This window comes from Myotis daubentonii, chromosome 3, assembly GCF_963259705.1.
Source record: "Myotis daubentonii chromosome 3, mMyoDau2.1, whole genome shotgun sequence".
Lineage (NCBI taxonomy): Eukaryota > Metazoa > Chordata > Mammalia > Chiroptera > Vespertilionidae > Myotis > Myotis daubentonii.
In genome coordinates this window covers 149,225,887-149,250,641 of record NC_081842.1, presented here as the reverse complement: position 1 = coordinate 149,250,641, position 24,755 = coordinate 149,225,887, and the positions used below count along the sequence as shown (strand labels likewise).

Sequence of the window (24,755 nt, the reverse complement as noted above, 5' to 3'; positions counted from 1 at the left end):
TACATTAAGAGTAATAACTAGGAAAGAGGTTTTTTAAAAAGAGTTCTCTGCTGTTACCAAAAACTACCAGGGGGGGGGGGGGAAATGTGGGTGAAAATAGTTTATTTTGTTTATTTATTTATTTTTAAAATATATTTTATTGATTTTTTACAGAGAGGAAGGGAGAGAGATAGAGAGTTAGAAACATTGATGAGAGAGAAACATCGATCAGCTGCCTCCTGCACATCTCCTACTGGGGATGTGCCCGCAACCCTGGTACATGCCCTTGACCGGAATCGAACCTGGGACCTTTCAGTCCACAGGCCGACGCTCTATCCACTGAGCCAAACCGGTTTCGGCTATTTTGTTTATTTATAATATTTCCAGGAGTTACTGGTTTTGCAATATGTCTCATTCTTGTATCAAAGGGGTTGTTTTTGTTTTAATCATATGAATCACTGATGTGATTTCTTCTTCAGTTTAAAATGTAAATCAATTATGCCATCTATTTATGAAGTCTAGGAAGATTACATTTAAAAATTATTCTCTTGCAATTTATTAAAATAACAGTTGTGCTATTTCTTAGAAATGTTTAAGATATTGTTTGACTCCATTCACTGATAATGGCAATGGTTAAATTTATTTGTAAGTCTATTTTAATTATTAATATGATAATGCAGGTATTATGTTTGCATAGTATCTAATACAATTTTAAATGTAAAATATTGTGAGATTATACACATTATTTTGAATCAAATTTCTACCTTGAAATCTCTAATTAAGTGAATTCTGAATGAAGACACAGATACTTAATATATTAAACTAATGCACATTTTATCGGGGCGGGGGGGTGGCTGGGTAAAACGGTGAAGGGAGTAAGATGTGCAGATTGGGCCTTGGCCCGTGTGGCTCAGTTGGTTGGAATGTAGTCCGTATACCAAAAGGTGCCGGGCCTTGGTGAGAATGATGTAGATGCTAGCAGATGACAGGGTATAAAGTAATCAGGCTGGAAAATTCGGTAATAGTCAAATCTTGGAGGTTTTGTCTGCCAGATGGAGTTTGAGCTTCACATTATGAGTAATAAGGTGTCAAGAAAATATTTTATTTTTTTTATTTTTTTTTTCAAGAAAATATTTTAAGTGGGGAAATTACATGAGAGAGTATGTGGTTTTGCTACAGCACTTTGGTTTCATAGAAGAAAGAATGGAAGGGAATGATGTGGACACAGATCAATCAATAGGTTGTTGCATCAGTGGAGGCCTGAGTTAAGATAATGTTAGCAAGGTTGGGCAGGAAAAGCGATTGATTAAATATTTAAGAGCTTAAATCTGCAGAACTTTATTGACTAGGTACAAAGACATAAAAAATAATTTAAAATTTTAAGTAAAGCTAATGAGAAAATAATATCATATGTGTTGACAGATTATCTTAAGGAAACAAAGTGCTTCATTTGTTTGTTACAACCCAGAGGCAAGATTAACAATATTGCCCAGCTGGTATGGCTCAGTGGTTGAGTGTCAACCTATGAAACAGAAGGTCATGGGTTCGATTCCCAGGGCACATGCCCAGGTTGCTGGCTCGATCCCCATTATGGGACTTGCAGGAGGCAGCCGATCAATGATTCTCTCTCATCATTGATGTTTCTGTCTGTCTCTCTCTCTCCCTCCCTCCCTTCCTCTCTGAAAGCAATAAAAATATATTTAAAAGAAAAGATTAACAATTACTATGGCCTAGCTAAGAAAGACACTTTTATTAACATTTTCAAATCCATCTTAATTGGTAATGATTTTGTAGATTTTCATAAATCATAGATCAAAGATTCTGTATCAATTCCTAATTCCAAATATGTGTCTGATACCCTTCCTGATAATATCTGTTGATGTAAAGTGGTTGATTTGCTTCATTGATCTTATTGCTTTGTATCATATCACATTGCAGTCCCTTTCTCACTATTGGTTTATAATCTCACTTGCCTCTTGTACTCCAAAATCTTTTCAGATAATAATCTCCCATTTGACTTGTGTCAGATAATTTTACACTGTGTTTTCATGAACAGATGTGCATGCAAATTATTAATGCATATTCTGAGTTCCATAACATAGTAAATTACTTTGAAAAATTTGTGTCTTTTTTGTTGTTGTTATCCAAAATGATTTTGGCCCTAACCGGTTTGACTCAGTGGAAAGAGCGTAGGCCTGCGGACTGAGGGGTCCCAGGTTCGAAGGGTACTAGGTTTGATTACGGTCAAGGGCATGTACCTTGGTTGTGGGCACATCTCCAGTAGGGGGTGTGCAGGAGGCAGCTGATCAATGTTTCTCTCTATCCCTCTTCCTTCCTCTCTGTAAAAAAATCAATAAAATATATTTAAAAAAATGGTTTTGCTTATTGGAAGAAGAAAATCTCATGCATCTCTGTATTCAAATTAATTCTGTCATTCCATGATCTAGTACAAAGGGAATACCTGCCCAACAGAGGCCTCGGGACGTGGCTATGGCAACATGGCCATTTTAATTGGTCGGTGCCGGTGCCATTTTGATTGTTAAATGGTTTTTTGTTTGTTTGTTTTTTACAGAGAGGAAGGGAGAGAGATAGAGAGTTAGAAGCATCGATGAGAGAGAAACATCCATCAGCAGCCTCCTGCACACTCCCCACTGGGGACGGGCCTGCAACCAAGGCACATGCCCTTGACAGGAATCGAACGTGGGACCCCTCAGTCCACAGGCCGACACTCTATTCACTGAGCCAAACCAGTCAGGGCTTGTTAAATGTTTTTAATATCATGCTTGCTTGTATTCATGGTGTGGATCTTCTCCACAGAAGAATTGTGTGTTAGCAAGAAGAGGCTTATTTTAACCAGTCGTTTTATTGGATTCTTTAAGTCATAATCTATCTGTAATCTTCAGACTTTTTCATTCATAAGTAAACTGTTGTTACTAAAAAACACTGAGCCCTCTCTGACAGTGGAGTGAGATGAGTAAAATCTACTTGTTAGGCAAATAAATTTCCATCGCATACACTTTTTTAGAGAATCAAATGGTTCTGCAATAACAGAATTATTTATAGATATATATTCCCTGATAGTGGCACATATTATTTAAGGAAAGCTTAGAAAATTGATTTCTTAAGTGCAGATATGACTACATTGCTTTTAATATCTGGTATTTTGTAGTTCCTGTAAATACTGGCCCATTGTTACACCCCACGGGAGCTGGTGAAAAAATAAAATAATTTTAATAAAGAATGTCAGTGTTCCCTTCTCAGACAGGTCTCTTCTTTCCTGCTTATACAGAGCTCTACAACCTTTCTCAAGATAAGGAGTTTCTTATAGTTGCCACTTAGAAAATCTATAATGTTACTATTTGTATTAGTCACTGTGGTATATTTAATGTTCCTTATATCCTTCAGGTATTCTTGGCGTTACCAGCTGAGAGAGTTTAAAAGTGAATACCGAGTTGTGGCGCTGGATTTGAGAGGCTATGGAGAAACAGACGCTCCCATTCATCGAGAGAATTATAAACTGGACTGTCTAATTACAGATATAAAGGATATTTTAGACTCCTTAGGTGGGTTACTTAAAAAAATAGTGTTAATTCTTTTTAAAGGACTACGATTCAAGAAATTGTGACATGATAACTTAATTCCTTGGGAGGATGCCTTTTTCACCTACCTGGGCTGTTATCTGACAGGATTGCTACCTGGGGAAGCTCTTTTCTTAGTATCCTGTTACTAAGGTTTGGGGTTCCAGAACAAAATGCTTATACACGGAATTTAACATAACACATCCGGAATAATTATTCAGTCCACTAGCCAAAAATTACTTTCAAAATTTGTTTTTAAAAACAGACCTAATGTTAAGTTACTATTTATTATTTTCAGGACTAATTGTTGGCAATTTGAGTCTTATACTAAAAAAATTGGTCTTCAGAACCCACCCTTAAACATTCATTTAAAAATGTTACAAGATGTGGAAGCACTGGCATTATCTTACTTGTATTGATAGGTTAGTGTCACAGTACTCTTGTGTAACAAACCACCCCAAACTCAATGACCTACTGCCTACGCATTTGTTCCTGTGCTCATGAATCTGAAGATCCACTGTAGGCTGGACACCTCTGGGTTTCTTCCTCAGGCTGACATGTAGGTCCAGCTGGGATGGCTTCTCACTGTGAGTTGGGCGGGAGCCCAAGCTAAAGGGGAGGCTACCTGGGGAAGCCCTTTTCCTAGCAGTGGCAGAAACAGTAAGAGGGTGAGCTCAGCTGCACACACATACTTCAGGTCACTACTATCAGGCCATTGGCCAAAGCAAGTCATGTGGCTGAGCCCACAGTCAAGTCATACACCTGTCGCAGGAACAAAGCAAATCGCACAGTCTAGTCTAACATCAATGGGGCAGCAAAGTACATCCCTTCCATGGCAGTGGGGACCAGGGAAGAGTAAATGTTTTTTTAACGTCAATCTAATCCATTGCATCCCTTTTGACTAAAACCCGCCTGTTACCATCTGTATGTTAATGGTGACAATAAAGTGAGAAACCCATGAAATCAAATTAAAGTCCCTTTCTACAATAATCCAATGAGACCATAGGTCAAGCCAATAATTTCATTTTATTTTATTTTGTATGTATTTTTATTGATTGTAGAAAGGAAGAGAGAAGGAGAGAGAGAAAGAGACATCAATGATGAGAGAGAATCATTGATTGGCTGCCCCCCTGCATGCCTCCTACTAGGGATCGACCCTACAAACTGGGCATGTGCCTTTGACCGGAATCGAAACCAGGACCCTTCAGTATGCAGGCCGATGCTCTATCCACTGAGCCAAACCAGCTAGGGCCAAGCCAATATTTTTAGAGGAGAAAACAGTGGATGAGTCTGGGGGTATAAATGCAGTGTTACCATTTAGTCTGATTACAATGAAATAGACTCAGAGACACAGATTTCCAACAGCCAGATTTCATTCATATTTTAGACCTGGCTTAAGTTTGAAAATATGCAATTTTCTAGGCAAATTAATAATATAAACAAGATATTTCTCTGTGTGTGTATGTGCGTGCATATTAGTATAGTGGTGAGGTGATGATGAAAAATACTTACTTGCAAAAATTAATTTGAAGTACTGTAGGAATAAATTAAAAATTAATCTTATCCATCCATACAAATGAAATTCTGTAGGAATTACTACTAATCAGTATTTTAACCTAATTCAAATAACCATAATGATTACATGAAATGAAACTTGTATGTGCTTAGTACTATTAATAAGACTTTCTACTAATTCAATTTGACTTCACAGTCCCAAATTAGTGATGTTTTACTGTTTTGCATTGTAACATTGAATTTGGGAAATTAGGGAGAAAATAGATGCTTCTTTGAAATAAAGATTTACCAGTTGGACATAGGTGGGGCATTTAGGTTTTTACTGTAATTAGATATTCTCCAACATTCAAAACTAACTCAATCTTGTTTATGACCTAATTATATGTAGTCTTAATCATGGTGTCCAAACTATTTCAGATTTAAATATATTTATATTCTTGGGAGAGATTCTGAATTTGTAAGTCTAGAGTGGAGTTTGGGCACCTGAATTTTCTTTTTTCGTTTCTTTTTTTTTTTTTTTTTTAAATGCAAGCATTTTTGTTGTGTTTTTTTAAATATATTTTATTGATTTTAGAGAGGAAGGGAGAGATAGAAACATCAATGATGACAGAGAATCATTGATTGGCTGCCTCCTGCACGCCCCCTACTGGTGTTCGAGCCCGCAACCCAGGCATGTGCCCTTGGCTGGAATCGTACCTGAGACCCTTCAGTCCACAGGCTGATGCTCTACCCATTGAGCTAAACCAGCTAGGGCAGCACCTGAATTTTCTAAAAAGTTACCTAGGTGATTCGGACATACCTACAGGTTTTGAAAGTACCAAACTCAGTGTCTGCACAAAGTGGATGAATAATTAGGGTAGAATAGTGGAAAGATTAGTTTCAGAAGTGAACCTATTTTGTGTGAGTTAATGATGAGCCACCTGTTTCTTTTCAATGACATCAACATGTATTTCTTGATTACAGGTTATAGCAAATGTGTTCTTATTGGCCACGACTGGGGGGGCATGATTGCTTGGCTAATTGCCATCTGTTATCCTGAAATGGTGATGAAGCTTATTGTTATTAACTTCCCTCATCCAAATGTATTTACAGGTGAGCTTAAATTTCCATTATGAATTGCCAACATGACAATTCACTATTGCCACTGACACTTTGGATTAAAAACAGCAAAATTTGATTAACATAATTTTTTTCTTTTTTAAATCAACAATGTTTTTTAAATTAAATGGCTAAAATATGATATTAGTACAAGACAATGTACTTTAAATATTTAATATTTAGAGTCTAAGAAACTGTAGCTTCGTGTTTGCTTGCATAATTTTATTTTTAGAAATTATTTTACTGCTAACTTGGGGAGGGATAAAGGGGGAGATGCAATAACACTACTTTGATGGGAATGGATCGTGACAGCCTAGAAATAAGTTCTCTTGCCTGACAGCTTTGACTATCAGGAATGGCAACATTTTTTAAAGCAGCAGTTCTCAAATTTTGGTCTCAGGATTCCTTTATATCTTAAAAGTTATTAAAGACCCATTGAGCTTTTGTTTAGGTGGGTAATATCTATCAATGTTCACTGTATTGGAAATTTAAAATGAGACTTTGAAAAATGTATGTGTGAAATTATCTAAAAAACAATAACTCCAGTACATGTTAACATAAAAATCATTTTAATGAAAACTAACTACATCTTTCAAAACAAAATTTTAGTGAGAATAGGGTCATTGTTTTACATATTTGCAAACCTCTTTAATTTTTGGCTTACTAAAAGGCAGCTGTATTCTCAGATCTGCTTCTGCATTCAATCTGTTTCAATATGTTGTTTGAATTGAAGTATATGAAGAAATCTGGTCTCACACAGATTTGTAATTGAGAAAGGCAGGATATGTTCTGTTTCTGGATGCTCTTTCTAGCTCTCTGCATGACTGATTCCTTTGTACCATTCAGGACTCAGCCCAGAGGAGCCTATTCTGGCAACCTCTACTCAGTGGTTCTTAACCTTCCTAATGCCTCGACCCTTTAATACAGTTCCTCATGTTGTGGTGACCCCCAACCATAAAATTATTTTCGTTGCTACTTCATAACTGTCATTTTGCTACTGTTATGAATCATAATATAAATATCTGATATGCAGGATTTATTTTCATTCATTATTACAAATTGAACATAATTAAAGCATAGTGATTAATCACAAAAACAATATGTAATTATATGTGCGTTTTCCGATGGTCTTAGGCGACCCCTGTGAAAGGGTCGTTCGACCCCCAAAGGGGTCGCGACCCACAGGTTGAGAACCGCTGCTCTACTATATAATAGTCCCTCTACACCACCCAACCATCATTCTTAATCAAATTACCTTGTTTTGTTTTCTGTATGGTATTATTGCTATCAAAATGTTCTTTTAAGTATTCATTATTTATTGTATAAGTTAATGAGAACATCTTTCGTCTTGTTCACTGCTAAATCCCCTCAAACAGAGTAGATATTCAAATATTCATTGAATGAATGAATTTTCTGGATTCATGAGTAAATTTATAGGAAACACTTCCTTTTCTGTTGAGGTCAAATGGATAAGGCATTCAAATCAACCAATAAAGAAAATCTTTTTTTTTTAATTTTTTTTATTTTTATTTTTTTAAATTAAATCTTTATTGTTCAGATTATTACATTTGTTCCTCTTTTTTTTCCCCCCCCATAACTCCCCTCCTTCCAGTTCCCGCCCCACCCTCCGCCCTCACTCCCCACCCACTGTCCTCATCCATAGGTCCACGATTTTTGTCCAGTCTCTTCCCACATCTCCCACACCCCTTTCCCCCCCAAGAATAGTCAGCCCATTCCCTTTATATGTCCCTGATTCTATTATAATCAACAGTTCATTCTGTTCATCAGATTATTTATTCACTTGATTCTTAGATTCACTTGTTGATAGATGCATATTTGTTGTTCATAATTTGTATCTTTACCTTTTTCTTCCTCTTCCTCTTCTTAAAGGGTACCTTTCAGCATTTCATATAATCCTGGTTTGGTGGTGATGAACTCCTTTAGCTTTTCCTTATCTGTGAAGCTCTTTATCTGACCTTCAATTCTGAATGATAGCTTTGCTGGATAAAGTAATCTTGGTTGTAGGTTCTTGGTATTCATCACTTTGAATATTTCTTGCCACTCCCTTCTGGCCTGCAAAGTTTCTGTTGAGAAATCAGCTGACAGTCGTATGGGTATTCCCTTGTAGGTAACTGAGTTTCTTTCTCTTGCTGTTTTTAAGATTCTTTCTTTATCTTTTGCTCTTGGCATTTTAATTATGATGTGTCTTGGTGTGGTCCTCTTTGGATTCCTTTTGTTTGGGGTTCTCCGCGCTTCTTGGACCTGTAAGTCCATTTCTTTCACCAGGTGGGGGAAGTTTTCTGTCATTATTTCTTCAAATAGGTTTTCAATATCTTGCTCTCATCTTCTGGCACCCCTATAATTCTGATGTTGGTACGCTTGAAGCTGTCCCAGAGGCTCCTTACACTATCCTCACATTTTTGGATTCTTTTTTCATTTTGCTTTTCCGGTTGGATGTTTTTTGCTTCCTCGCATTTCAAATCATTGACTTGATTCTTGCGCTCCTCTGGTCTGCTGTCGGGCGTCTGTATAATATTCGTTATTTCATTCCATGTATGCTTAATTTCTAGTTGGTTCCCCAATATAAGAGCGAGGGTCTTATTAGTTTTCGTGTAGATCTCATTAAGTTTATCGGCAGCTTCTAAACAGTTCTTGAGAGACCTTAAAAGTGTGGTTCTGAACTCTATTTCTTCCTTTGACAATTTTGTCCTGTTTCTTTGTCTCCGCATTTTGTTATGCTTCCTTGGTGCACCCCCTAGTGGTCTTTGTTCACAGTCTTATAGTTAAATCTTGATTGTTGTAGCTAATTCCAGGGAGGGTTTGACCTCCAGGCCAAGTGGCTATGAGAATCAGCTGTGTCAGCAGTGAGAGAACCTCTGTCCTCTAGGGAGGTGCTAATCTAGCCTTTGCCTGAGGCTATCGGGCAAATGCCTCTGTGCAGGGCTTGGGCGGGGCGGGTCGCACAGGATCAACAGGGTGGGCCGGAGAGAGCAGTTATGGCGGCTCTCAGTCCTGTCCCCAGGGGCTCTGCCTCTCTGAGTCCCAGCACCCGCTGCAAAGCTGGGAGAGAAAGCTGCACTCGCTCTGACCGAAGCCAGACAGTCCCGCTTCTCCCATTTGAGTCTGGGTCCCTAAAGACTCGCCCGGATCTGGTGCTCAGAGTCTGCGACTCCCTCCAGATTGAAAACAACAACCGCGCCCTCCGCCACCAGCCCGCTCCGCGCACTCCACACCTCAGAATTTGACTTCAGCACTGCGCCTCCTCTGAGTGTCCGTGTGTGTTTCTCTTTCCTCCTAGTTGTAGGACTTCCACTCAGCCAGCGTTCCTGGGGTTCTGGGTGATGTCCCTTCCATTTTTTGGTTTCACTTTTGAAGTAGTTGTTCAAAGCAGCAAACTCCGGCGTTAACCTATGCCGCCATCTTGGTTCTCCCCCCAAAAAATCAAGAAAATCTTTTAAACAGTAGGAAATGATCTCCCTCTGCATCCCTAGGAAAAGTGCTAGGTCACTGATAATGACCTTAAAAGAATGGCCGTGGTGTTTGAGTTTCCTGTTCCTTTCTGAGTCAAGACTTCATAAAGTGGGACTTCTTTCTTTATTGAAAGTGCTATACATTTTTCTAAATACCAGAAATATCCATAATAAAATATAAGAACATAGAAATTGCTCCAAAGAGAAATTACACAGAAACCCTTATTTGTGGATGCTTTTATGGGATCATCTCAAAGGTAAAATTGCCTTAAAAAATAAGTTCTTTTTTTAGTAACTAATTTATATTTTTTGGATAAGGTCTAATATGACATTTTAATTTCAGAATATATTTTACGACACCCTGCCCAGCTGTTCAGATCCAGCTATTATTACTTCTTCCAAATACCATGGTTCCCAGAATTTATGTTCTCAATAAATGATTTCAAGGTAAGTCATATGTAGTGATAGATGTTAACCAGTGCTAATTGCAGTGGTCATTTTGCAATGTATACAATAGCAAATCATTATGTCGAACACCTGAAACTAATACTACTGTTATAAGACAATTATACCTCAATTAAAAAAAAAAAAAGACTTGGTGCCCCAAGAAGATGACAAAATTAGGAAGTTAAAAATAAAGATAGACTGAAGCATTAAAAAAAGAAAAGAACTGGTCCTGCTTGTGTTGTTTTGCTTTGTTTCAAATAATCATTTATTGAACATCTGTTATATTCTGTGCACTGTGTTAGGCATTTCCTCCTATGCAAGAACAAAAAATATTTTAAATTAAAGTCCATCCTTAAGAAAGAAAAATAGACAAAATATTAAAACTTAATAAATGCTTCTAAGGCTTCATTTATAAGCTTACTTATTTTTAAAATCTGTTTATATATTTGAGTGCCTAGCTGCTGTTCAGTTTTTTTGTTTGTTTTTTGAGAGCCTAGAGCCCACAGGAATACCTCTTTTTAGAGAACAACCCATGGGGGAGATGAGGAAATATGAATGCCAGGTGAGAGAGTTTGACAGTATAAGTGGAAGCCCTTGGAGATAAATAAAACCCTGAAACACAATAAGCATGCAGTTATTGGTGTACCATGTACCCTGACACCAGGAGTCCTATGTAGTAGCTATTTCTTAGAAGGGCATTGAATGCTTCTTGTATGTCCAACATAGTAGTAGATATTTAGGGAGGTTAAAAAAAAAAAAGACAATATTATTTTACCTGAAAAATACTTCTGCATATATCTCTGATAATAATGACTTGTCTTTTCCACATAACCCCAATGCCATTTACAAACCTGCCAAAATGAACAATTTTGTCATATCATTTAATACCCATTTAAATTTCCTTACTATCTCAACTTCATTTGTTTGGATCAGAAACTAAACAAGATCCAAACATTGCATTTGGTTGTGATGTCTTTTAAAATTATAGCAGTTCCTTATTTGTTTTTGTGGGTTGTTTTTTTTTTAAACAAAATAACCCCCACCCCCACCCTTCCCCTAGAAGATTAGACTGTTTAAGATGTTACTTAAGATTTAAATTTTAGTATACCAGATGTTTATGTTTCCTGAATGATTTGTCTCCTCAGTCATTACCTGTAGGACTCTGAGAAGCCACAGGAATATGTAGGTACAAACTCAAGGGACAGGCTTATCTCCGGTGTCGTGGAAAAGAATTGCACGTCATGAGGCAGAGCCTTATGCTTCCCTATGCCAACCTCCCAGGGTGTCCACATTGGGTTTCTGTTGTTTAACACAATTAAAACACTTTTTTAAAAAATTTATTTCAGAGAGAGGAAGGGAGAGAAAGAGATAAAAACATCAATGATGAGAGGGAATTGTTGATTGGCTGCCTCCAGCACACTTCACACTGGAGATTAAGACTGGAACCTGAGCCTGTGTCCTAATCAGGAATTAAACTGTGACGTCCTGATTCATAGGTCAATGCTCAATCATTGAGCCATACCAGCCAGGCAACATTTTTTTTATGATTATTAAAGAAATTTAGTCATTTGTCCTGAGGAAACGATCTACATTTTTAATTTGGCTGACTTCTTCATTATGGTATTATTTAACCTATTCTGCTAACCCTTGTTTTTCCTAATCTGTAGATGTGACTGATCTATACATTTAATTTGGCAAGCATAGTTGTGTATTTCCTAATGTTATCACATCAGGGAAGTACATAATGTCTAGCTGTCTGTTTTAATAATGCTTACACTGACCACTGGGCTCACAAGTTGTCAGCCTATCCAAAATTTCCAAGCAATTTTTCACCAAATAATTTTAGTATAACTTGATCATCATTGCCTAGGTCCATTATTTCATTAGGGTTTGCAAAATGGTGATTTTCTAATTCAATTAGTCTTTCTGCTTTTATTAACTGGAATTCTTCTATAAAGAAGAATTTTCTTTTCTTTTTTTTTAAATAGATTTTTATTAACCTCAGAGAGGAAGGGAGAGGGAGAGAGAGCTAGAAACATCAATGATGAGAGAGAATCCTTGATCAGCTGCCTCCTGCACACTCCCTAGTGGAGATCGAGCACACCAACTTGGGCCCTGACTGGGAATCAATCCAGCAGCCTTTTGGTGCATGGGACAACACTCAACGTACTGAGCCACACCGGCCAGGCAGCTCCTGTGTCCTTTTGACAGAAGCGCTTTAGTCAGCGGTAGTTTGCTTTCTTAATGATCTAGGTTTCTTTTATTTTCTGCCCCAGATCTGGAATCAGTCATTTATCAAAGTGTTTTTACTTAACTTATAGAAAACATTTGATATAAAATATTTATATGGTTTCAAGTCAAAACTCTAAAACAAGGTATGTTCAGAGAGGTCTCACTTACATCTCTATTTCCTCCCGCTCACATAGAAAACCATTTTAATTAGTTTTTGTTTCATCTTTTTATTCTTTCTTTTTAAAAATATAAGCAAATATTTATATATTTGTCTCCCCCTTTTTACACAAGAGGTAACATAGTTTATTATTAAGTAACAGAAAAGTTTTAATTATTCTCTTTCCACTTAAATTAGGCTTTGAAACATCTGTTTACCAGTCATCACACTGGCATTAGAGGAAAAGGATGTCAATTAACCACGGAAGATCTTGAAGCTTATATTTATGTTTTTTCCCAGCCTGGAGCATTAAGTGGCCCAATTAACCATTATCGAAATATCTTCAGGTCAGTATAATATTTTTGGTTGAATAATATATTCATTCCCTAAAGAGCTGATAATCTATTTTTAATATTAAGTTCACCACTTATCAAATTCAAATACAGTATTATGACTTAGTAAGGTGAATAATCTTTTTTTATGGACAATTTCAAGAACCTGGAAAAGTAAAGAGAGAATCGTATAATGGATCCCACTATAGTTGTCACTAGTTTTATCCATAACTCTATTCACTTCATCTCTCCCTTTAGATTGTTTGAATAGATGTATATTTTAGTTATAGTTTTAATGATTATTTATTCACTCAAGAAATATTTATTAAGCACTCTTTATATTGTGACTATGCCAGAACTCAGAGTATAGTAATGAACAGAACTAGATGAGGTCCCTGATTTGACAAAACTTATAGCCAAGTAGGGAAAACAGCCATCAGTCAAATATTCACAGTGATGACTATATGGTTATAAACTAACATAAAGACTTTGAAAGACAGTGATGAGAACTGAAGAAATGATGCTTGAACAAATAAATAAAAGATGAGTTAAGCACTGACTAGACCAAGTTCAGGGTAGGAGGATTAGCCTCCCAGAAAAAGGAAACAGCTTGTACCAAAACTGTGTGGGAAGATGGAGGGTTGTGGTTCTAAGTAACACAATGAGAGCCAATGTGGCTGGAGTATAGAAAGTGGGAGTGAGAAGAGAATGGAATGAGACTGAGTCTTAGAGGTAGGCAGCATTGGTCACCCAAAGCCAAGTAGACCATATTAAGGACTTGATAGCCATGAATGTGAAGCCAGTGAATGAGAGTTTCAAGCAGAAAAGAGAAACAATCCAATTGTATTTGGATAAATTCACTCTTTGTGGAGAATGTATTAGAGGAATAAATGTGGGGAACCAGTAGCTTGAAGTACTCTGAAAACAGTGGAGATTGGGAGAGTGGGTAGATTGAAGAGATATTTGGTGAAATAAGAGGTGAAATTGACAGGGGCATATGATAGGTTGGGTGGGGAGATGAGGAGCTGGCAAGGATGGCTCTTGGATTTGTGGAATGAACAACTATATGAGTAATCAGGCCATTCACTGAAATAGAATACCCTAGAAGAGAACTACTTTTGAGGGGAAGGTCACGAATTTTATTGATCTTAAACTAGTTGAATTTGAGGTGATGCCTTAGATATTCAAATAGGTAGTTGGATACTAGGGTCTGGGACTCAGGAGGGAATCTGGGATGAAGATATGTAAAATCTTGGAGCTGCTGACAGAGATAACTGAAGCTTTCATTTCAGAATTTATTATCAAGGAGAAACTATAGAATAAAAGGTAAGGTGGGGGCTTGTCTGTTTGGGTCTGGACTCTAGATAGGAGAAAAAGAATTTCCATTGAGAATTGGGGACTATAGCCTGCCTTGAAAAGGTTTAGGGGCTTGAATTTATGCTAGTTCCATAGTATTGGAATTCTTAGGAAAAAATACTTTTTAATGTGGTCTTAGGTTATAATATTCCCTAGGAAGGCTGGCAGAGACAAACAAAAAGTTTCTCAGGAGGATACATCTCAACTCAGACTCACACTGTTCCCACAGATTAAGTCCCTGAAGATGAGTTCATAATCTAAATACCAATCCACCATTAATGAGTTAGAATCTAATGTGGCAGAACTCCTAATATTTCATATACTAGGACAGAGATTAAAAAGCAAGTTCGAATAATTAAATACATAAAAGAATAAAAAAAATGTGAGAAAATAATAAGGTAATATTAAGACAGACCAGAAAGTGCTGAAAAAGAACCAAAATGTGGCTTAGAGAGATAAAGAAGTGAAAATAGAAAAGACAATTTATATTTGACATGGAGGATAGAATTATAGGTAGATGATAGATAATTAGAAATCATTCATATATAATATATATGCTAAGAACTTTTTCTAGAAAAATAAAATAATAGAAATAGAATGTATTATTTGCAAATTAGTAGAGGGGGACAAGAAAACTATCATTTTCCCCCTATTTATTCTTAGAGAGAGTAGAATGGAGGGGTGGGGAGGAGAGAGAGAGAGAAACATCATGTGACAGAGACACATGGATTGGTTGCCTCCCAAATGCACCCTGACAGAGCTGAGGATTGGACCTACAACCCAGGTATGGGCCCTTGACTGGGAATTGAACCCATGACCCTCTGGTGTGCTGGCCAATGCTCTAATCATTGAGCAATGCCATCAGGACTAGAAAACTATAATTTTTTAAAAAGGCAAGACAGGAGAAAAAGGAAGCAAAGCAGGGTAAATAGAAAGCACAAATTGACAACAATTTCAATATTTCAGTATGCTCAAGCAATCCTATATAATAAAATGCAATAGGGTAATATGCAAATTGACCCTAATGGCAGAACAACCAGGAATGACCAGTCGCTATGACATGCCCTGACCACCATGGGACAGATGCTCAACTCAGGAGCTGCCCGCTGGTGGTCAGTGCATTCTCACAGAGGGAGCTCTGCTCAGCCACAGGCTGGGCTGACGGCTGTGCAGCGGTGGTGGTGGTGGTGGTGGTAGTGGTGGTGGTGGTGGTGGTAGCCTCTCCCACCTCCATGGCAGCGCTAAGGAGCACTAAGGATGTCTGACTGTCGGACATCCCCAGAGAGCTCCCAGGCTGCCAGAGGAATGTCTGTCTGCCAGCTTAGGCCCACTCCCCAGGGGATCAGGCCTAGGCTAGCAGGTGGACATCCCCCGATGGGTCCTGGACTGCAAGAGGGGCACAGGCCAGGCTGAGGGACCCCCACCCACCCCAAGTGCACAAATTTGCGTGCACTGGGCCTCTAGTATTAACATATCCAACTTGCCAGTTAAAAAAACAAAATGTCAATTGGATTTAGTCAAAATTAAAGCAAAAAGACACATAAAGGTTGAAAGTAAGTGTATGGGGAAAAGTTATAGTAGATGTTATTTTAAATAAAATTTCTCATCAAAGAATGACAAGTATTGTATAATGTCACTCATATGTGGAATCTAATGAACAAAATAAATTGATGAACAAAACAGACTCAGACATAGAAGCATAGAACAGATTGCAGAATCTCAGAGGGAAGGTGGGGAGGGTGGGAAGTGATCAACCAAAGAACTTGTATGCATATATCCATAACCCACAGACACAGACAATAGGGTGGTGAAGGCAGAAGGGGCAGGGGGGTGTGACAGGGGCAGGCTAGAAGGGGTTAATGGGGGAAATATATAATACTTTCAACAATAGAGATTAAAAATATAAAATAAAAATAAATAAAACAAAATCTCTCAAGCTCTTTGAATGTGGAATCCAAGGGGAGTCATGAGATTATATGAATGAGAGGAGAAGGGGTAAATCCAAACCTTTTTTTTACTAACAAGACTTGCATGTAGATATACTAGTAGATATAACTTTGGCAAATAGAGGTGTTAATTTAAAAGGTACTTGTAGGTAATAATTTATCAACCAAGGCAATGATTAGAAAGGCAGACAGACATGCCAGAGGCTACTGGTTCCATTTTACAGGATATAGCAACATTGTCAGAAGTCCATGGGGTTTTTTTGTTTGTTTTTTTAGAAATAATATTTGTAAAGATAACTATAAGAGAAAGTAGAATGATACATTTTCATGCAGTCTAAATTTTGGACAGGGGACAGGAATAATAGTTTTAAAATGTTCTCAATTTATCTCTTCACCAGAGATAGCTTTGTGATACAAAACAGTATGTTTTAAGCAGCTATCAAGAAGAAGGGAAATTATTTTCATCTTGCTGAGGTTCTCTTACTAACTATTTGTTCATTAAAAGGACCTGCATTCCCTAGAGTAAGCACTGAAGAATCCTGTTAATTAGTGTAGAAAGAGGGTGGGGGAAGCAAGCCTGTGAAGGTAGAAACTCACACTTTTATATAAAAGCAAAGACAATTTTACCTAGGTTGTTCTAAGTTGAATCTAACTGGATGAAGGTCACACCAGATTTTTTCAAAGGTCAACTGACTCCCTCTGACCATTCTTTATGTAGGGTAATCAAGATCAAGTACATCATAAAAACAGGGTTCTACCATATATAATGACTACAGAACATCATACTCAGGCATGAAAATCTCCTCCATTTATCACACTAAGGCTCCCTAGGGCTATAGTCTTGTCAAAGGACTTTTCAAAATTTGAAGCCAAAGAACTAAAATGAACTAGGAATCAGACTACCGACAGGACCTAGGCTGCAAAAAAAGTGAATACATGTCAACTTATAACAAAGCATCATATAATAAAGCAAAAACTGACAAACTTACAGGGAAAAATGAAAACCCACAATTACTATTGGAGATTTTAATCTACCTCTCTCAGAAGTTGATCAATCAAACAGAAAAAAAAATGGTTATAAGGATACAGAAAATTGAACAATCCAGTCAGATCTTCGAACTGTGAACAATTCTAAAGTCCTGCACCCAACCATTAGAAAATACACAATATATTTAAGCACAAATGAGTGTTTACAAACATTGATTAAATACTGGACTACAAAGCAAGTCTTAACCCATACCAAAGGATCAAATCATACATACTATGCCCTCTGAACACAATGCAGTTAGAAAATAACAACAAACTTTTAGAAAATTAAACATATTCAGAAAATTTAAATATGTATATATATATTTTTTTATTGATTTTAGAGTGGAAGAAAGAGGGAGAGAGAGAAACATCAATGATGAGAGAGAATCATTGATCGGCTGCCTCCTGCAGGCCCCCTCCTGGTGATAGAGCCCACAACCTGGGCATGTGCCCTGACCGGGAATCAAGCCCTGGACCTTGCAGTCTGCAGTCTGCAGGCTGATGCTCCATCCACTGAGAAAACCCAGCCGGGGCCATATATTCAAAAATTTAAAAGACATTTCAAAATTACGCACATTAAGAAAATCATTAAAGCCCAGCCGGTGTTCTCAGTGTTTGAGCGTCAACCTATGAACCAGGAGGTCACTCTTGATTCCCAGTAGGGGGCATACAGTAGGCAGCCCATTAATGATTCTCTCACTGATGTTTCTATCTCTTTTCCCTCCCCTTCACTCTCTGAAATTAATAAAAGTATCTTTAAAAACTTAGAAAATGATAACATCAAAGCATGCAGAATGCAGTTTTAAAATATCTAGGAAGAAACATATTTGTGGCTTTTCTTGTTTACATTAGAAAAGAAGACTGAAAATTAGTCACCTAAGAGTTCAGCTCAAGAAGTTAGAGAAGCAACATATAAACAAAAATAAATCAGAAGGAAAGTGCTTTAAATTTGATAAACAGTGGAAATTAGTGCAATTAAAAATAAAGATACAATAGAGAAAATAAAAGAAAAAGCAGATTCTTTTTTTTAAAATATATTTTATTGATTTTTTTACAGAGAGGAAGGGAGAAGGATAGAGAGTTAGAAACATCGATGAGAGAGAAACATTGATCAGCTGCCTCCTGCACACTCCCTACTGGGGATGTGACCGGAATCGAACCTGGGACCCTTGAGTCCGCAGGCTGACGCTCTATCCACTGAGCCAAACCGGTTAGGGCAAGCAGATTCTTTAAAGACTATTAACAGAGATAAATTTTTGGCAAGCTGGGTCACAAAAAAAAAAAAATGTTACAAATAAACAATATTAGGAGGTAGAAGCTAGCCGTAACTACAAACATAATAGACATTAAAATATAAATTAGGGTTAACAAATTTGAGAACTTTGACAAAATGGGAAGTTAAGAAAATAACACCCAAAACTGACTCAAGAAGAATTAGAAAACCTGAATAGATGTAGCCATGAAAGAAACTGGTTTCTTGATTTAAAGCAATTTATCTACAAAACACACACATACACAAATACACAGCCACACATATAGGCCTGGATGGTTTTACTGGTAAGTTCTACCACAGAAAATTCCACTCTTAAAAGAACTCTTTCAGACATTGTAAAGAGAAAGTATATGCTTCAGCTCATTTTGTCAGACTGGTATAACTTTCAAACCAAAACAAGACAAGGATTGTTTAAGATAGGACAATTATAGGTCAAATTAAATTACAAACATAGATCCATAAATTTAAAATAAAATGTTATCAAACTGAACCCAGCATGCATTAAAAATTAAACCAAATTTAGCATTAAATATCCATTAATTTAATTCACATTCACAAATTAAAGGGTTAATTTAATTCACCATATTAACAGATTTAATAAATGAGTGGAAAATATGATCATCTGAATAAATTAAGTAAAAACATTTAATGAAATACAACACACATTCATGCAACAGCTCTTAGTAATCTAGAAAGAGAAGCTATAAGAGTAGAGCTCAGACAGGTCAGGTAAGCTTGAATCTCCTGAAGGGATATTTCTGGAAAATTGACCTTAGCTTTACTCAATTTTCTAAGAAAAAAATGAAGTATTGGAGGTGTTTTGCACTGTTTATTTGCACTTGAAGAGTTGGTTGGCACATACAAAGATATTCCAGGAGTCAAGTACAAGAGGACAAAATGGAGATTTTAAAATCTCCATAAAAGGGAGAAATACTTTATGGTACTGCCCATTGCTGTATTCCCATGGGAAACTTTGGGGGGTCTGAGAAGTCCTACCTCTTTCTGAGAGAATAACATGTCATCTCCTGCCTTATAAAACCAACTGTAAGTTTTCTTTTCCTTTGCCATTAAACATGATACCCTCTGTGTCTGTTAGTCTCTTTCTGTTAATCATCTTATGGTTCCATTATGACAAGAATGCAGAAGGGAACTTCTGTGTGCCAGTGATCCATAGCAAATACATTTTGTGATGAAACACTAAAAGCATTCCCTTTAAAAGTAAAGTCTAACGGCCCTAACCGGTTTGGCTCAGTGGATAGAGCATCAGCCTGCGGACTGAAAGGTTCCAGGTTTGATTCTGGTCAAGGGCATGTACCTTGGTTGCAGGCACATCCCCAGTGGGGGGGCATGCAGGAGGCAGCTGATCGATGTTTCTCTCTCATCGATGTTTCTAACTCTCTCTTACTCTCCCTTCCTCTCTGTAAAAAAATCAATAAAATATATTTAAAAAAATAAATAAAGACTAACGATAAACTTGGCTGCTATAGCTGCTTCTATTCACCACTGACTTCCCAGCACATAGGATAAGAAAAAAATCTGAAAAAGTGTACGTCTTGGGAAAGGAAGAAACAAAACCATGGCAATTCGTGGATAATGTGGTTTATATCTAGAAAAACAGTGAGAATATACAGAAAAATTAGTAGAACAAAAATAGTTCAGCAAAGTTGATACATGTTAAAATTTTAATATATAAAAAGTATCTTATAAACCAAAGACAGTTAGAAAATGTATTTTTAAAATAGATACCCTACATAGCAACAAAAATATTATATACTTAGTAATGTCTCTAGCAAAAGATGATCTTTATGAATTATCAAAATTTATTGGAAGCAGTAAAGAATGCAGGCTCAGGAAAACGGGCATTTTACTAACCAGCAGAGAAAACTATTTCAATATTTTAACAATTGATACAGACTTGCTGGTGTAAACTACTAAAAATTAGCCCTGGTTTGTTCGTTCATGAGTGAAAAACTTCAATATCATAAAGTTATTTATTTCCCCAAAATTAATCTATAAATTTAATGCAATGTCAATCAAAATCTTAAGAAATCAATGTCAATCTTTCATGAAACTTGACAAGCTGATTGTATGGGAAAGCATAAGCTAAAAATGTTCAAGATAATCTCAAAGAAAATAGGAGGATAACTAACCTTATTAGATATTAAGACATAATGAGGCTATAAAGTAAATCCAATATTGTGTAGGCTCTGGATAGACAAACTGACTAATGCAGTGGTCGGCAAACTGCGGCTCGCGAGCGGCATGCGGCTCTTTGGCCCCTTGAGTGTGGCTCTTGCACAAAATACCACGTGCGGGTGCGCATGTACAGTGCAATTGAAACTTCGTGGCCCATGCGCAGAAGTCGGTTTTTGGAACGGAGATAGACGAAACAAGTATACAAGACGAGTGTGGATGGGAGAGTTGGAAGGGGTCGACCTCAGCGAACGTGCCTTAATCAGATTGAGGACTTTTTTAGCAAAGGCCAGTTTAGGAATACCCTAATTAAGTTAATAACAATGTACCTACCTATGTAGTTTAAGTTTAAAAAATTTGGCTCTCAAAAGAAATTTCAATCGTTGTACTGTTGATATTTGCTCTGTTGACTAATGAGTTTGCCGACCACTGGACCAATGGAACAAAGAAAAGAAAGCTCAAAAATGGAGCCATATTTATGGGACTTGGTATAACAGAGAGAATTTTAAATCAGTGGTAAAAAGAGTCAATACCTTTTGTTGAAATAATTGGATATTCATACAGATATCCATAAAATGAAATTAGATCCATATCATTTACCAAACAAATAAAAAAACCTTAGGAACACACAAAAAAACCTGAATATGATAAGCAAAACTTGTGAATGTCTAAAAGATAATATCAGAGAAAACGTTAATGACCTTAGGTGGGAAAGATATTTTTTTAAAATATAATTTTATTGATTTCAGAGAGGAAGGAAGAGGGAGTTAGAAACATAAATGATGAGAGAGAATCATTGACTAGCTGCCTCCTGCATGCCCCCTACTGGGGATGTGTCCTTGACCGGAATCAAACCCAGGATCCTTCAGTCCGCAGGCTGACGCCCTATCCACTGAGTCAAACCAGCCAAGGCAAGATTTCGTTGTTTTTTTTTTTAAATATATTTTATTGATTTTTTATAGAGAGAAAGGAAGAGGGGAGGGATAGAGAGTTAGAAACATCAATGAGAGAGGAACATCGATCAGCTGCCTCCTGCACACTCCCTACTGGAGATGTGCCTGCAACCAAAGTACATGCCCTTGACTGGAATCGAACCTGGGACCCTTCAGTCCACAGGCTGATGCTCTATCCACTGAGCTAAACCGGTTAGGGCCAGGGCAAGATTTCTTTAACAGGACACAAATATCTCAAATTAAGGAGACTGGTGAATTAGATAACATTAAAATTAAAAATATCCTATCTAATAATAGAGAAACATGGTAATTAACCGTAAATTCACTACCCTTCCCATTGGCTAATCAGTGAGATATGCAAATTAACTGCCAACCAGGATGGCGGCCGGCAACCACACAGCTGAAGCAAACATGAGGCTTGCTTGCTCCAGTGGCGGTGGAAGCCAAGGTTCCCCGTCTGCCACAGCCCAGATCTGAGCTCCAGATGCAACAATGTTGCAATTATAGAAGCTAAACAAACCCAGAAACCTGCTTTCAGCCGCCAGCGGGCTCAGAGCTTAGAGCGGCCAGTGATAGCAACAGAGTTTCAATTATAGAAGCTAAACAAACTCAGATATCTGCTTCCAGCCAGCCACAGCCTCAGAGCTGGAGCCGGCTCTCAGCTCCAGTGACAGCTATAGAAGGTAAATAAATCCCAGAATAAAAAAAAAAGAGGCTGGGAGCTTCAGTCTCCCACCAGCCTGTAAACAGCCCTCAGCCCCTCACCCAGACTGGCCAGGCACCCCAGTGGGGACCCCTACCCTGAAGGGGATGTGACCAGCTGCAAACAGCCATCAGCCCGTCATCCAGGCTGGCCAGGCACCCAAGCGGGACCCCCACCCTGATTCAGATCACCCTTCAGGGCAAACCAGCCAGCCTCCACCTGTGCACCAGACCTCTATCCTATATAATAAAAGGGTAATATGCAAACTGACCCTAACAGCAGAAAGACTGGGAATGACTGGTCACTATGACACACACTGACCACCAGGGGGCAGATGCTCAATGCAGGAGCTGCCCTCTGGTGGTCAGTGTGCTCTCACAGCGGGGAGCTCTGCTCAGCCACAAGCCAAGCTGATGGCTGCCAGTACAGCAATGGTGGTGGGAGCCTCTCCCACCTCCTCAGCAGCGCTAAGGATGTCCGACTGCAGCTTAGGTCTGCTCCCCGCTGGCAAGTGGGCATCCCCCGAGGGCTGCCGGGCTGCCAAAGGGATGTCTGATTGCCAGCTTAGGCCCAACCCCCCAGGGAGCAGGCCTAAGCCAGCAAGTGGTCACCCCCAAGGGGGTCCCAGACTGCGAGAGGGCACAGGCCGGGCTGAGGGACCCTCCTACCCCCGAGTGCTCAAATTTTTGTGCACTGGGCCTCTAGTCTATATATAAAAATATATCATAAAATGATGAAGCAGCCTCAGAGAGGGAGAAGTTATTTCCAATACATAATTAAACCAGAATTAATAATATCTAGAGTTTATAAAGGACGTCTCCAAATCAGTAAGAGAAAGGAAGCCCAATCCAAAAATGGGTAAAGGATAAAAGTCAATTCACAGAAGAGGAATCTACTGGTCAGTACCATGAAAGATGGTCAACCTTACTAGCAGTCAGATATAGAACATAGTTTTACTGCTTGTGACAGAGATCTAAAGTAACATAAAAAGAGAATTTATTTCTCCCACAGAGAAAGTCTAGACTGGTATAGTGGCTGTGTCCCATGAAATCATCAAAGTTATGTTACTCTTTGGTCAGAGATCTGCGCACTTTCTTTCTTGTTTTTCTGCTGTTCCTACAGTGTTGCCCTTCTTTGTGTGGTCCAACGTGGTTTTCCACCACATCTGCATTTTAGTCAGTATAAACTGGGAAAAGAGAAGTGGCAGTGGGTGGGCAGGGATGGGGAATGGGCACAACTCTGAAGTTACACACATTATTTCTCATAACATCCTCGCTGCAAGAAGCCTGAGGAACGTAATCAGTCTTTACTCTGGGTGGCCTTTTGTACAGCTAAAAATTGGGGTTTTATCACTGTAGTGGAAGGGAAGAAGTTTGGGGAAGCAGTCTCTGCCACACCAAGGAAATGAAGAGTATTTCACACTCATTTGATTGAAAACCAAAATTAAACTTTTGAGAACAAGAGTTGGCAATGATGTGGAGCGAAGAGAATTCTCACATGCTGCTTGTGAAGCATTTGATCAGTTTGGAAAACAACTTGACAATATCGAGTAAGGTTGAAGACTTGCTACTCTCTGAGGAAGCATTCTGTTTCTGGGATGTACTGTAAGGAAACTCTTCCACATGTGCACAAGTGGACATGTACAAGAATGAGTTCAATATTATTTGAATTATCAAAATAATTGGAAAATTTTTAATGTCCATTAACAGGCGAATGGATCAATTTTGGTATAGTCATATGATGGAATTTTACACAAGAGTGAAAATGAAGAGCTACATGTATCATCAATGGATAAATCTTAAAAATATAATGTTAAGGCACAAAAGCAAGGTGTGGAAAGATATGTGCAATACTCTATTTAATAAAGTTTTTAAAATGCCAAACACCTCTCTATATATTGTTTACAGAAATACATATACTGTATTTGGGGGGATCTGACAAGAAGACCCCCTTTTCCTGCCTACTATCTGAACTAGTTGAGAAATCAATCACAAGTCAGTAGATGAAAAACAAAAAAATCACCTTCATTACTAACAAAGGATAGCTTGAATGCTATGACTTTATATGAGAACAGAAATGGTCTTGCTAACTCCCTACTTCCAGTGTAGACTTTAGAGCAGTTTGCCTTTAGGAAAGTTTTCAGGACCTATTATTTGAATGGGTCCACCTAGCCCAAAACCCAGAACCAACAACTGTCACTCACCAATCAAGAGTGGGCAAAGATCCAGGAGGGGTTAAGTAAAATCTCTCCTTAAGGAACCAGAGGAATGGGGTAGAGGTATCCTAACACATATGAGTTTAAAAATATTCATGGGGATTGTAAGAACCAAATTCAACCTAGTCCTTACTCCTAAGGCAGCGGTTCCTCAGTCTAGTTTATATCAGAATCACCTGGAGGGCTTATTAAAACATGGATGGCTCAAGCCCACTTTTAGAGTTTCTGATTCAGTCAACCTGGGATGGGGCCCAAGAACTGGCATTTCTGCCGGTCAGT

At 38.0% G+C, this 24,755-nt stretch overlaps 1 protein-coding gene and 1 pseudogene across 1 annotated transcript in view; one reads left to right on the top strand and one right to left on the bottom strand.

Annotated features, from left to right (window-relative positions):
• Positions 1 to 24,755, top strand: part of EPHX4 (epoxide hydrolase 4) — a 32,483-nt gene that overhangs the window by 3,784 nt on the left and 3,944 nt on the right. The window contains exons 3-6 of the mRNA XM_059688872.1: positions 3,385 to 3,542; positions 6,036 to 6,164; positions 9,984 to 10,087; positions 12,675 to 12,823. Coding sequence (XP_059544855.1) covers positions 3,385 to 3,542; positions 6,036 to 6,164; positions 9,984 to 10,087; positions 12,675 to 12,823 — 540 coding nt within the window. The remainder of the gene's footprint in view (positions 1 to 3,384; positions 3,543 to 6,035; positions 6,165 to 9,983; positions 10,088 to 12,674; positions 12,824 to 24,755) is intronic.
• LOC132232121 (small nucleolar RNA SNORA73 family) lies at positions 11,203 to 11,382 on the bottom strand (annotated as a pseudogene).